Source organism: Cyprinus carpio, chromosome A20, assembly GCF_018340385.1.
Source record: "Cyprinus carpio isolate SPL01 chromosome A20, ASM1834038v1, whole genome shotgun sequence".
Taxonomy (NCBI): domain Eukaryota; kingdom Metazoa; phylum Chordata; class Actinopteri; order Cypriniformes; family Cyprinidae; genus Cyprinus; species Cyprinus carpio.
This window is the reverse complement of record NC_056591.1, coordinates 6,907,201-6,921,602: the sequence shown is the minus strand read 5'-3', so window position 1 is coordinate 6,921,602 and position 14,402 is coordinate 6,907,201. Positions and strand designations below refer to the sequence as shown.

Sequence of the window (14,402 nt, the reverse complement as noted above, 5' to 3'; positions counted from 1 at the left end):
TGGCAAAGAACTAATTTATTCAACTAATTTAATAAGTGATATCAAAACAGGAAGGCCAAATAAACTGTCATTGCTATGGCACATTATCTCACTCGCCAAATTTCAGCTGCCGTTCTTTCTGCTGTCCGTGGAGTTCTCTGGCCCTGTTCTTCAGCTCCTCTGCTTTCTGATCATCCTTATCTGTCCCGTCACCCAGTTTGTACATGCGACTGGCATTAGCGCAGCCCCACACGTGTCCCAACTCGCAGGCTCGCAGGGCATACTGTAGAGCCAGAGGCATGTTTTTGTCCAGCCCTGGAGATCCCTGGATTAAAAGAGCACTCAGGTTGAAACAGCTGGGGGCGAAGCCTCCCTCGCAGGCCTTCTCATAGTACTGCCGAGCCACCTTCGCATCAGCTCCCCCCTCCATGGCTCGCCCGTCATGAGCAAGCAGAGCTATGTTGTGACAAGCATCCACTGACTTCTTCCCTTTGCTGTTACACGCCTTCATAAAACAGGAGTAAGCAGTCTTTAAACACTCCGTCACACCACCTGATGTCAAAAAAAGCAGTCAGATATTAAAATATAACATATTTACAATATATTTATAACATATAATACATTTACAAATATTTATTAATATATATTTTGAATATTAATACTCTAAAATTCAGCTATTATATATTGAATGAGGTTTAACTTACTGGAATATTAATTATTATTAAAATATATAACTTTTTTATTTCTAATTATAAAAAAAATTCTTGCATATATGTAGCAAATTATTTGTCGTTTTCATTGCATACATATGAATTTTGTTCTTTTTTTTTCAGTCCAAAATGTGATTTATATTACAATTAAAATGAAAGTAATATGAATTAAAAATCATATGCAGGCAAGTTAAAATCATAGGAATCGACTACAGATTTGCGTTTTTTAAAAATCATAAAGGAATAATAATTTAATGTCTTAATTTTGGACTAAATCCTATTTTTATCAAACCTACTGCATCATCTGAAATTCTAAGAAACAGGAATAAAGAAACAGAAAGTTCTTTGATCCCATAAGGATGAAGTGAAATAACAGAAAGACAATTATACAATTTCTATTGTTATTTATTTATTTATTTATTGTTATTTGTTTATTTATTTTTTTAGATATTAATACTCTTGTATGTTAATTAAGTATTAATAAGTATTTATTAAATATTCAGTATGTGTGTGTGTGTGTGTATGTGTGTGTGTGTGTGTGTGTGTGTGTGTGTGTGTGTGTGGATAGTAACTGTGTTTGCATGCATATCAATCAATTATGCAGGCCAATATAAATTATGAATTATATTAGTAATGAAAGACAATTATGTGATTAGAATTCTAAAAGTGATTACTAGGATTCTGACAATGGGAACAATATTTTAAGATTTGCATTATTCTAAATTCTAATAAATACTGTCTTTACCTTTGCCGGTGACATGGTAAGCGCCGAGCTTATAGCAGCTCTCTCCGTGGCCATTCACCTCGCAGTTGTGCTTGAGAACCTGAGCTGTGGACTCATAGTTCTTCTTCACACCCTCCAAATAATCTGCCAACCTCTGACACCCTAACAAACACGAGAAACACAAGAAACAGAAGAGCGGGATCAGATGAAGCCGCTCTGAGCGCCGTTCAGCACCCGCGAGAGGGACAGCGCTCACCGACCTTCAGGATCCTTCTCCCGGTGACACTGATAACTGTACTCCACTCCTAAATTATCCAGAAACTGCTTCACCTCCTGTTCGTCCTCAAAGTTAATCAACCCGGCCATGTGGTAACAGATTTCTGATCACGTGCATTCACCGGCTGAAGGTCTCACGTCCACCACTTTTGACCTTGGTCACTGATTAGTTAATCAAAAAAGGAATAATAAAAGCATCCGTTCAAAGCATAGAGATTCGTTTAGCTGAATTTAGACGTGTTATCAAATATTCACAATTACAAAACAGTTACTGAACAGCGTGCAAACACTACACATGCAGAGAAGCCGGAGATCACTTCCTGCTTCGCTCAAAGTCACCAACGGGCTTCCGTAAGCCCCGCCCACCTGTTTTTGTGAATGTTTTTGTGTTGAAGCTTTTTGGAGCGAGTTATGTACCTATTTATCTTAAAAAAAAAAAAAATTCAGAATAAGTCTAAATACTTTTAATATTATTTTTGCAACACTGAGTACGTTTACATAGACAACAATAATCTGATATTAACACGATTAAGACAATACTCTGATTAAGAATCTACCATGTAAACAGATTTTTGATTAAATTAGTCCGGCTAAAGACATACTCGAAGTAAACACAAGACGTGGAGTATTCCTTTTTTTAGTCGCATTATTGAAGTGCAGTACAGACATGTACACACAAAGGAGCAGCTATGTGGATCTAACGTTGTATAAAGCATTATAAATAATATTTTCAAAAATTAATTAAAAGTATTACAAAGTTGCCATTGTTTGGGGAGGACATTTTTTTTCTTTTTTTTAAGTTTGGTGCAGGTGTGTTGAATATAAATGAATATAAACATAAGACAATATTTATTGGTTAAAACACCTGATCACGCAAATAATATTTCATAAGAAATCAGGCTTACTAGTTTTGATTGTAACAGTTACTAACAGCATCCAAAGTAAATTCATGGCTTTCAGTTACATCATCCACTCACAAATAAAGGCAGTACAGCCCAGATGGTCATTTGGGCCCATATTTAATATTATACGTGTTATGCCCTATATTTGATTGTGCTTTAAAAGGCCATGTCTACTCTGCTCATTGTCTCGTTGCGCTGCAACAGCTGTAACTGCAACTGGACGCATCAAAGCAGATGTGCTAATAATTTGTCCTTCATCGAGTCCTGCCTCGTCCAGACAGTATCGCTGATTATAACGATTTCTATTTGCTTTGGACGTATCATGAGGGTATGACTGATGATGTTTGGGATCTATGAATGATCCTGATGGAAATAGAAAGAAGCTTTACACTCCAACAGTCTTTTGGAAACAGGATTTTTTTAAGCACCCAAACTTCTTCAACTCTATTTGAACGAAGTGTCCATAGCATGCAGTTCCTCACAGGGCTGCAAAATGAATCTGCTCACGCCCTGATTGTAAAGCGAAACGTGATTGGTTATAGCGAGAACTGTGCTATGATTAGTCAGCGAAGGGAGGCTGTTATCTGATTGGCTTGAGTAGATGGTGGGTGGAGTCCACGCATTTGTGGATCGTGAGCTTCTTGACGCTAGAACTGTTTCAAAATGCACAAATGCTCACAATGATCCACATATGCACAGCAGCGACCAATTCACAAAATGCAGCAATCTACAAATGCACAGGATGCGATTCACAAATGAATGCCAGGCAAAGTTGTGTTTGTGACATAAAAAGATATTTGTGAATATATTTTTTATTTGCAAATCTCATTTTATTTTATTTTTGCGTGAATTTAATTATTGTTTGTGAAGCTCTAAGATTTATTTGTGGATCTTATTCTATTTATTTATCAATACGTTTCATTTTTGTTAATCGCTTTGCATTTATTTGTGGATCACAATCTATTTATTTGGAATTATGCAACGATTCTACCCCCATATTAACCTACTCTCCTGTCTGATTTGTTTGTCGGACAAAATGCATTATGATTGGTCAGATCGCCTGTCAGTCAAGCTCTTTGCGAAAGGGGAACAGATGGCGTCATGTGGGAACGTAATGACGTGTGCCATTAATCGATCTATGTACTGTAACGTAAAGCGGGAACATGAAAGGAATATTCTAAAAGCAACTCATGTAAACACCTTCATCATAATATTTTCTTATTCATAATAAGGTAAATAATTCGATTACTGATTTCCATGTAAACATACTCATTGTTAATCTTTTTTATTATACTTGGCAAATTTTCATACACAAATGCAATTTTTCAATTACAATTTTATGTTAGTCACTTGGCATGAATAAAAAAAAAAGGAAGAAATATTAAAATTGCTCTTTTTTCCGTGATTCCCATCCACTTACATTATATGACTGACAGACTGCAACGGTTTGAGTTAAAAATTTTAGTTTGTGTTCTACTGAAGTAACAAAGTCACCTACATCTTGGATGCCCTGGGGGTAAGCAGATAAACATCAAATTTTCATTTTTGGGTGGACTATCCCTTTAACTTAATCCCAAAAACATATCCACTGCATTCAGCCCTGCCACATAAGGACCAGCTGACATCATGTCAGTGATTCTCTCATTAACACAGGTGAGAGTGTTGACGAGGAAAAGGCTAGAGATCACTCAGTCATACTGATTAAGTTAGAATAACAGACTGGAAGCTTTAAAAGGAGGGTGGTGCTTGAAATCATTGTTCTTCCTCTGTTAACTACGGTTACCTGCAAGTTATCATTGCTTTGCACAAAAAAAAAGGGATTCACAGGCAAGGATAATGCTGCTAGTAAGATTGCACCTAAATCAATCATTTATCAGATCATCAAGAACTTCAAGGGAGAGGTTAAATTGCTGTGAAGAAGGCTTCAGGGCACCCAAGAAAGTCCAGCAAGCACCAGGACCGTCTCCTAAAGTTGTCAAGAAGTGCAGCAAAGAACCCACTTCTCTCCAGGAATAACATCAGGGACAGACTGATATTGTCCAAAAGGTACAGGGATTGGATTGCTGAGGACTGGGGTAAAGTCATTTTCTCTGAAGAATGCCCCTTTCTGATTGTTTGGGGTTTCCGGAATAAAGCGCTACCATTAGTCCTGTGTCATGCCAACAGTAAAGTATCCCGAAACTATGCATGTATGGGGTTGCTTCTCAGCCAAGGGAGTGGGCTCAATCACAATTTTGCCTAAGAACACAGCCATAAACAAAGAATGGTACAAAAACATCCTCTGAGAGCAACTACTCCCAACCATCCAAGAACAGTTTGGTAATACAATTCCTTTTCCAGCATGCTGGAGCACCTTGACATAAGGCAAAAGTGATAATAAAGTGGCTCGGGGAACAAAACATCGAAACTTTGGGTCCATGGCCAGGAAACTCCCCAGACCTGATCCCACTGAGAACTTGTGGTCAATCCTCAAGAGGCAGGTGGACAAACAAAAACCCACAAATTTTGACAAACTCTAAGCAATGAATATGCAAGGATGGGCTGCCATCAGTCAGGATGTGGCCCAGAAGTTGATTGACAGCATGCCAGGGCGAATTACAGAGGTCCGGAAAAAAAAGGGTTAACGCTGCAAATACTGAGTCTTTGCATAAACGTATTGTAATTGTCAATAAAAACCTTTGACACTTATGAAATTCTTGTAATCAGTATAGCATAGTAACATCTGACAAAAAGATCTAAAAACACTGAAGCAGCAGACTTTGTGAAAATTAATATTTGTGTCATTCTCAAAACTGTTGGCCGCGGCTGTATACTGTATGTCGCGATACTGAGTTATCGAAAATATAAAAACTTAAATAAAAACTGAAACCTTATAAAAAGAAAAACTTAAAACTCGAATAGAAATATTTCTAAAACTTCAATTTTAAATTGCACCTTAAACTTAGGAAACCATAAAACTACGAAAAATTTATGGTCTTTGTGTTCAAAAATCTATGTAACTGACTTATTTATAAGTGTACTGTCGTTAATCATATTACATTATTGTTACAAATACATATTTACTCTAGCCGTTTTTATGTTTTTGTACTAATGCATGTACACAAATAAAGTTTATCTTTCATAGGTCTCGCCCACTGTAAGCTACTATCTTGCTTTGGCTGAATTCAGAAAATCATAATTTTGACACGCTAGATATGCTCTTCTGTGTCATCCGCGACACAAGGAATTGTTGAATAAAGTCGTTGTTTTTGTTTTCTTCGCTTACAAAAAGTGTTCCCGTCGCTTCATATAAAACGGAATGCACCTCTGATGGCAGATGGAGTATTCTGACGATGACTTTCATACCTTTTATGGACCTTGACACTGTTATTTACTTGACAGTCTATGGGACAGTCACAAGCCTCTCGGTTTTCATCCAAAATATCTTAAATTGTGTTCCAAAGACCTGTTTAGTACGACATGGGGGTAAGTGATTAATGACAAAATTTTCATTTTGGGGTGGAGTATCCCTTTAAAGCAGTTTTTTGGCATGTCTTGGCCTGAGTTTTTGTTGCATTCACACAGTTTTGACCAGCAGGCGTCACTGGCGTGTGGTGTTTCGAGCGCTTCGAAACAGTGAATCACTTTGCGAAACAATTGGTTCAATTGAACCGAAGCTTCGAAAAGGTTCGTTTCTCCCGTCGCTGCCGCCCACAGCCCCGCCCCCTCTGATGCAGTTCCGTTTCCCGTGTGACGACCTTGTTTACTTGTCAAGACGTCGCTGCGCGTTCCTCCCGATATAAAAGAGCCGTCAGAATGACTGACAGCACGCTGTGACCGGAGCACGTATGATCTCTTAAACAACAATGCAAACGAGGAACAGAAGCTACAGTGGATTTATAGCGGCCCGTGTACTTTTAATCACCAACAAGCAGGATCCGCGAATGTTTGAAGACAGATGTGTGAAGGCTAACTAACAGGCTAAGTAAAGAAGCTAAGAGCATTTCAGTCGGGTTGTATTTGATCTCCACCTCAACCCACCGGCCATTATCCGCAGAACACGAGCGTTTCTTTCGTTTTGAGGCCGTTATGATCCATCTCTCTGAGACCATGGTAAGGCTTTACATCTCACACTACTACTGTATGTAACGTGTGCCGTTCACCAGATCATCCTTCAGATGGAGAAGAACTCTAAATCAAGCGGTTTGCAGTAACATGTTGGTGCTCATAAACTGTGTTGCGTTAGGGATGATCACAAGGAAGTTGTAACTACCGAAAGGTCATAGGGTCGGACCTTCAAGGGTTGGTGATCCATGATCAGGAACCACTGGCTCCTTGAGCAAAACCAACACTTTCTCCAGCGGAGACTATAGTTAAATAGTATTTTGTATTGTTGTTGATGAAATTTTTTTTTTTTTTTTTTTATATCTAAAAAGTGTATAAAATAGCTTTTATGGGTATAAAATGTACTTAAAATACTAAATATACATTAAATTATTAATAACTAATATGTAACTTAGAAATAAATGTCTTTTGCGGTCTCAAATATAATAACTATACATGATCTTATTAGTAGCCAAAAACTACATTTGCAAAATAAAATGTACTGTATTGTGCAATACTGAAATTAAAGAATTTGTTATTATTCCATTCCCTTGTTTTAGTTTAATTGTGACCACAAATTAAGTATTTAGTCCTATGACTTAATTTAATTTAAAAATAAATCAAAAAATAAATTAAAAAGAAATCATAAATCATCCTATTAATTTGGGGGGTGCTTAATAAACCGACACACTTTTAATCTGAAGAACTGCGGTCTTTCATTACACATGTAGCTCCGTAGACTAGAAAACCCGTCAAAATAAGATTAAAGGAGATCTATACATATTTAAACTTAAAATAAAAAAATATTAAAATGTATACAAAAACAAATTAGAAGATTAATCAAAATAAAGTGTTACAATAAAAAAAGGTTTAATGTGTATTTAATTTATACAGTAAAGTGTTATTTTACATTTGTTTGCTTTATTTCTGTACCTGAAAACTGTTAAACCTACCTAAAAAGCACTGATTATTTAAGATGTATCTTTGTTCTGTTGTATTTATGTAGGCTTGCTGAATGTTAAATGTATCCAATCCATGTTTATTAGAAATTATTTGATAATGCAGGAACAAAACTGCTAGTATAATTTAATGCAGGTGTCTTTGAACTTTGCAGATTTAAAACATGTTTAAAATACTATCTATTTTGATGCCAAAATTTCAAGTAAAAGAGGAAGTGACAAATATCGGTATCGGAATCGGCCAATAAGTGTTTGTGAAAATCTGTATCGGCACCAAATAATCCTATTGGTGCATCCCTAAAATATATATATATATATATATATATTTGGTGTAAGAGTGGGAGATATATATATAAATACACTGATTAGAGAACCGGCTTTACTGACGAGATGCGCATTAATTATCGGCCGATATTTATCGTGCACCCCGTTTTACACTGTATTTCACTAATCTTTTCCACGTGTCTCTGGCATTCCAGGGTTTGAAAACCCCTGGACTAGTTGATATGAAACGATCTATCATCCCGTTAAGAGACTGGTTGTACACTTAGCTGTCTGTACAAGTAAAACCACCAGCTTAGTCATTACTTACAATCTGACACATCAAAGAGCTTTTCACAGCCACTCTAATGAAAGAAAACCTCTCAAACCAGTAGCCTTGGAAAGGAAAGGCGTATAAGGGATGAGATCATGAGGGTGTGTCTGATTTGATGTTGTTGTTGCAGGACGAGGCATCCCCGCCGTCTCTGACTGATCTGTGCTTGACTCTGGTGAGCTCCAGGCTGGAGCTCTTCTGTGAGATGCGTGATGACGGCTCGCTCTCCTTCCGTGAACCGCTGGTCTTCCCGCAGGAGCTGGCCGACCAACTCCTCTGCAAGATGTCCACCGAGGGTGAGCACAACTTAAGATGACATTCCTGCACATGGAACAATGATTGTGTTCGATATTTCTGATAAAGACACTTTCATGTCACTCCAGACTTGTAGGACATTCTTCTGTGGATCAGAAAAGAAGAACATTTTAAAGAATGTTTGTAAAAAAACAACAACAACAACAAAAAACCCCCCAGACATTTCTCTAAATATTTTTTGTGTTAAAAGGGATAGTTCACCCAAAAATGAAAATTAGCCCATGATTTACTCACCCTCAGGTCATCCTAGGCGTATCTGACATTCCTCTTTCAGTCGAACACAATCGCAGTTATATTTAAAAATGTCCTGGCTCTTCCAAGCTGTATAATGTCAGTGAATGGTATCCCTGTTTTTGAAGCATAAAAAATCCTAAAAAACTACTCCACATGTCTGATTTTCATTTTTGGTTGAACTACCCCTTTAAGGAATAGTTAATCAAGTATTACCCCTTATACTTTAAAAAGTAGAAGAAGCAGCATGAAAGTAATTCATATGACACATTTGCTACAACACCTCACACAACGCAGTTTTTATTGTGGTCAAGCATGCGCACCATATATATACACACATACACACAAGGGTGCACATAACTGGTGTGCATGCTTGACCAAAATAGAAACGGCGTTATGTAAATAAGTTCAGACCGCTCATTTGCATACCGACATGGTTGACAGCTCTTAACGCACAATTACAATTTTAGATTGACAAACTGTAATACTGTATAAGATTTCTATCCGAACTAGAAATCTATCTGCTGCAGTTTTCAAAGCACAATGCAATACTGTGATATTTCATTCACTGATGCTCTTCACTGACGCTCTTCAGTCGGCAGCGCATATACTTACTTGCTGACAACCTGCCAAAATAAAAGCATGCTGATTTTAAGTTTGAAATTGATGAAAATTAATATAGAAAAGTAAATATTAGCATTTTATTTAAGTTTACTATAAAATAATTGTATTTTTATTTAACACTCCCTTTTTATTTTGAATTATAATAGTATTATCACACTTAATTTTGTTTATCAATTTATTTAAAAAGTGTGAGGAGCAAACCAAATCTTTTTTTTACTTCCCCGACCGGACAACTGATGTGATTTAAAACATCTACTTAGGGAAGCACCCAATTTTTAGCAAGAATGCTTCTGATTTTTATTACATTTTGTGTAAACTGTTATTGATGGTGGACATGTTGATGCTCGCGCTGCCTGTCTGTGTTTGAGACAATCTCGTGTAGAAATCTAAACGAACACAACTGCACACAGAAACAATATGTTGTTTTCATATAAGATACATGACACGACCAAGAGAGTGCAGTTTTCCCTGAAAACCACGATTGCATATTTGACACAGATTTTATACAAGACTTCAAACAAGTAGTTATTATCAAGTGACTTAAATTTTAGTACAATATTGTAGGGCTGCATGATAAATCGCATGCGATATTTAATGCACATCTTGTCAGTGAACAACGGCTCTGTGTAGTAAATGCTGCTCCATGTGAAAGCAAGCATGGGATGGAGATTTACAGCTGATTACAGAACCGGCTTTACTGACAAGATGTGTATTAAATATCGCATGCGATTTATCATGTCCCCCAACAATATTGTCAATTTTGACTGTAAATACAGTCACTTGCTTCATTCTTGAATGAGTCAGCCATCTGAACAAATCGTTTGAATGAACAACTCAATGACTCACTCATTAAGACAGTTACTTGCTGCCACCTACTGGTACATGAGCAAGAGTTTAAAACAGTGTAAAAGTTTGGGGTAAATCAGGCCCTATCATAGTGAGTTTAATTAAATGAAACTAACTTGTTTTTTTGTTTTTTTAGTTATTAAAGTTATATTTTTGGCCTTTTTATGCCTCTGTTGGATAGGACGGTACAGATCAGACAGAAGAGCATGGGGCGGAGAGAGGGGAATAGGTTCTGCAAAGGACCGTGAGCTGGAATTTCGGCTCAGATGAAATGAATGAATCTATGTTCAAAACATGATGATTCTCTTACAGGCCTGTTGAATGACAGCACAGTGGGAATCTTCCGAAGCTGCCAGCAGTTCCGGTTGCGTCACGCCAGCATCCGCACTGCCCGAATCTCCGCCGAGGCCTTCAACCGTGCCCTCTGCCAGCACCGCCTCGTGGAGCTAGATGCTTCACGGGTCAATGCCGACCTCACCATTGCTGACATCCTTCGAGGTTTATCATCCAATAAAACCTTGCAGGAGAGTCTGCAGCGGCTCGTACTGAGCGGCCTGACCATGTCTTCTCTGGAGGAGCCCAGCCGTCGCTGTTTCAGTGCCATGCAGGGGTTGCGTGCACTCAGTGTGTCCAGTGTGGACTTCTACGACTCTGGCTTGATGGACGTGTGCACGCTGCCTCGCCTGGAGAGTTTGGATATCTCCAACACCTCAGTGACGAACCTGACCCCGCTCCTGGGCTTGAGAAGCAGGCTACGCTACCTCACCATGCACCAGCTCAAGAGGCTGGAGATGACCACCGCTCAACTGCTAGCTGTGCTCAGTCAGGTCAGCTATCCATGTGTTTTAATGCTGAGGCCAATGAGGTGGCTCCCTTTTTGTGTCATTCAAGAAACAAAGGCATAATTTAATGTCTCTTAAAATCTAAAAAAAAATAATGTGATGTAACCTTCAAGTAAAAATGACATTTTCCTTATATCTTTAAATATATTTTCAATTAAATTTTTTATTGTATTTTTTTTTTTTTTGCAAATGACATGAATTATTAAATTATCAATATCATGTTTTTAGAGAGTTGCACCACATGACATTTTACAACTTAAGCCAAATTATCTAAAATATTTACATGGACACAGTCAAGAGGGTCTGCAGGCTGCATGATATTAGAAAAAAGGGCTAATTAAATTGGGAAAAAATGGTTATACTCATAAAAAAACTCACATCTTTCGGTGACTATGAATTTGTGTTATCATAGGCCACATTCCCACAGTTTTTGACCCATTCAATATAATAATAATAATAATAATAATAAATATTTTAGATTTTATTTAATAAAAATGTTAATATAATTTGTCAATAATACTATTATTCTGTAAAACTGAATATTTAATAAATGTTATAGTTTAACTGTAAAATGACATTAGTAATTTGTCTTAATTTATTTTCAGAGATTAAAAAAAATCAAGCTGTTAAATATTTATCTTAATTTATCTTAATCTGTATGTGTGTGTGTATATATATATATATATATATATACACACACACACACACACACACCTTTATATCTATATTTAATATTTAACAAAACTGCTTCTCTGCTTATTAATATTAAATTAAGATAAATATTAAACACACACACACACATTTTTCTAATTTGAAATTATAAAAACAATTAATTGTACAATAAAAATAACCTATATGATGAAATAATAATAATAATGATAGATCATGCCAGACTTCTTAATGTTTTCTTGCTTTTTTTGTTCTTTTGTTTTTCTTTATTATATCAGGACAGTTTTATCACCCTGATATTTTGGACTTCATACTAAAGAAATCAAAATGAATTTTAATACAGAAATGAAAAAAGCACTCATCATAAAGCCAATTCACACTGCACTGACAGCTGATAGAGTACAGTACATCACTTCTCAGATGTTCCCAGGCTGACAAACCAGGGAACAGGAGTGACAGGAGTAATAAACTAATCAGACAAAACCTGACAAATGTGTCTGCTGCCGTTTGTTGGCGTCTGTTGCTGGAGTGTGATTTGTAGATGTGTATTTGTATGTAAATGTATTTTTGAGTTTGTTGGTACAAAATTAATTTGTTGGCTTTCAAGAAACTTGTCTCTCAGGCTAGGAAGTTTGGCATTGTTTTTAATTATTTCTCTGTTTCTCCAGCTGGAGGGTTTACAGCATCTTGATATCTCAGACGATAAGCAGTTCACATCCGACGTGGCGCGGCAGCTCCTAGAGACTCCTGGCATCCTGCCCCAGCTGGTGTCTCTGGATGTTTCGGGCCGTAAGCAGGTGACTGATACAGCGGTCAGGGCTTTCGTGGAGGCGAGACCGGGCATGACCTTCGTTGGTCTGCTTGCCACCGATGCCGGATTCTCTGACTTCCTGTCTGGAGAGGGCAGCTTAAAGGTAGGTGCACGGACACAACACCAAGATGTTTTGAAAAATGCAACATTATCCTCATTACCTGCTGCTTATTCTTAGATATTGTAAATGATTGTAAGATCATGATTATTTTTCTGTTTTTGCAGGTGACTGGAGAGGCCAATGAGACTCAGATCTGTGAGGCATTGAGAAGATACAGTGAGAGAGAGGGGTTTGTCAGAGAAGCTCTCTTCCACCTCTTCAGCCTCACTCACGCCATTGAGAAACCACGACCTGACATCCTGAAGGTATGCATACTCACAAAGATTGAGTGATGAATCAAAGGTCACTGCATTTCTCCATATCAGTCCTCATGTCCCTGCTCATCACTTTTCTTTTGTTCTCGATCTGCAGTTGGTAGCATTAGGGATGAAGAATCATCCGGCCACACTGAACGTGCAGCTGGCAGCCAGTGCCTGTGTGTTCAACCTCACCAAACAGGAACTTGCCTTTGGAATCCCTGTGCGACTCCTGGGGAACGTCACACAGCTGCTTCTCGAAGCCATGAAGACCTTCCCCAACCACCAGCAGGTACATAAAAAATCTGACTAAACCATCAGGTGAAAACTATGATGTAGAAAACCTGAAAACCCGAAATAAAATTATATCTTAGAATATTAAATGTAGTTTCTGTGAGATGGCTTAAAGTTTGAAGGGATAAAAAAAAAAGTCGTCTTTTTTTTTATTTTGCCAAATACATTAAATGCTTATTGCAAAATGTTATATGCACTATAAATCTAGTTTATAATAAGCAAAACATGTATTTCACTAAATCAACACAAAGAAGTATATCATTTACTATGCATTAGGGATGCACCGATTAGTGGTCGACCGATATATCGCCAAGGCCGATATATTTGGCACTTTTCAAATATCGGCATCGGCCGATAGGTTTTTCTGCTTGGCCGATGTGTTCGAGGCGGGACTTTTATTTTGATGGCACTGAGAAAGGCAGTTACAGTTCTGTCTAATATGGATAGAAGTCTGTCTAATAATCAGATAGAACGGTTAAACAAAGGAATTTATGTATACAAAAAGTATGATAACGATTGCTTTTATATTATTAGTAATAGAAAGTCAAACATTATAGTACTTTCTCGTTTGCCGTTAGCATTAAGCAAATACGCATTTTATAACTTAAACAAATCTTTGAATGGCTAATGAACATTTAATTTCACAAACCTTGCAAACTTTGTCGAATCCAGCTGTGAGATCTTGTGAAGTGTGCATTTTTATCCACCATTATCGCGTGTTCTCTGTGTGAGGGTCGGTCCGTGTGAATTGAATTTAAACTTTAAACTCGTGATTTCAAATGATGCTGTGTTTATGCATTTACCCACTGTCATATTCATGTCATTCTCTCTGTGTGCTGTATGTAAAATGAGTGTTACCCTTGCTTTATTTGAAAAATATGATTTCCAAAGCACACAAACTTCCCAGAATACTGAATGCCCTGTTGGGTACAGTGTTTACTTCCTTTTTAATTATATTTTTTATTAAATATTTATTTATTTGTAAAAAATACTTTGTCATCTAAAGTATGTTTATTTTACACATTTATTTTTTAATCCATTGTCAAATGATTTCAAATTTCTTAATATATATATATATATTATATCGCCCCTCCTGCTTTCCAAGATATCGGCATCGGCTGTCAAAAAAACAATATCAGTTGACCACTAGCACCGATACCACTTTTTTCAGAACAAGCCCGGTAC

General features: G+C 37.1%; 2 protein-coding genes across 3 annotated transcripts in view; one reads left to right on the top strand and one right to left on the bottom strand.

The window, feature by feature from the left end:
- On the bottom strand, nucleotides 1–2,063 carry LOC109053953 (cytochrome c oxidase assembly factor 7). Of its 2 annotated transcripts, XM_042777504.1 has the most exons (4): nucleotides 1,945–2,063; nucleotides 1,674–1,851; nucleotides 1,435–1,575; nucleotides 1–531 (listed from the first exon to the last, which is right to left on the bottom strand). In XM_042777504.1, exons 2-4 carry the CDS (start codon nucleotides 1,777–1,779, stop codon nucleotides 89–91), a joined length of 690 nt encoding a protein of 229 aa, XP_042633438.1. In that variant the 5' UTR covers nucleotides 1,780–1,851; nucleotides 1,945–2,063; the 3' UTR covers nucleotides 1–88. The 2 variants fall into 2 exon arrangements, with proteins under 2 accessions (XP_042633438.1, XP_018926801.1); XM_019071256.2 differs by having other exon boundaries at nucleotides 1,674–2,045.
- A 4,252-nt stretch (nucleotides 2,064–6,315) lies between these two features.
- LOC109103934 (protein zyg-11 homolog) overlaps nucleotides 6,316–14,402 on the top strand; it is a 16,782-nt gene continuing 8,695 nt past the window's right edge. The window contains exons 1-6 of the mRNA XM_042777501.1: nucleotides 6,316–6,683; nucleotides 8,359–8,524; nucleotides 10,557–11,071; nucleotides 12,424–12,669; nucleotides 12,792–12,932; nucleotides 13,039–13,215. Coding sequence (XP_042633435.1) covers nucleotides 6,660–6,683; nucleotides 8,359–8,524; nucleotides 10,557–11,071; nucleotides 12,424–12,669; nucleotides 12,792–12,932; nucleotides 13,039–13,215 — 1,269 coding nt within the window. The 5' untranslated portion in view covers nucleotides 6,316–6,659. The remainder of the gene's footprint in view (nucleotides 6,684–8,358; nucleotides 8,525–10,556; nucleotides 11,072–12,423; nucleotides 12,670–12,791; nucleotides 12,933–13,038; nucleotides 13,216–14,402) is intronic.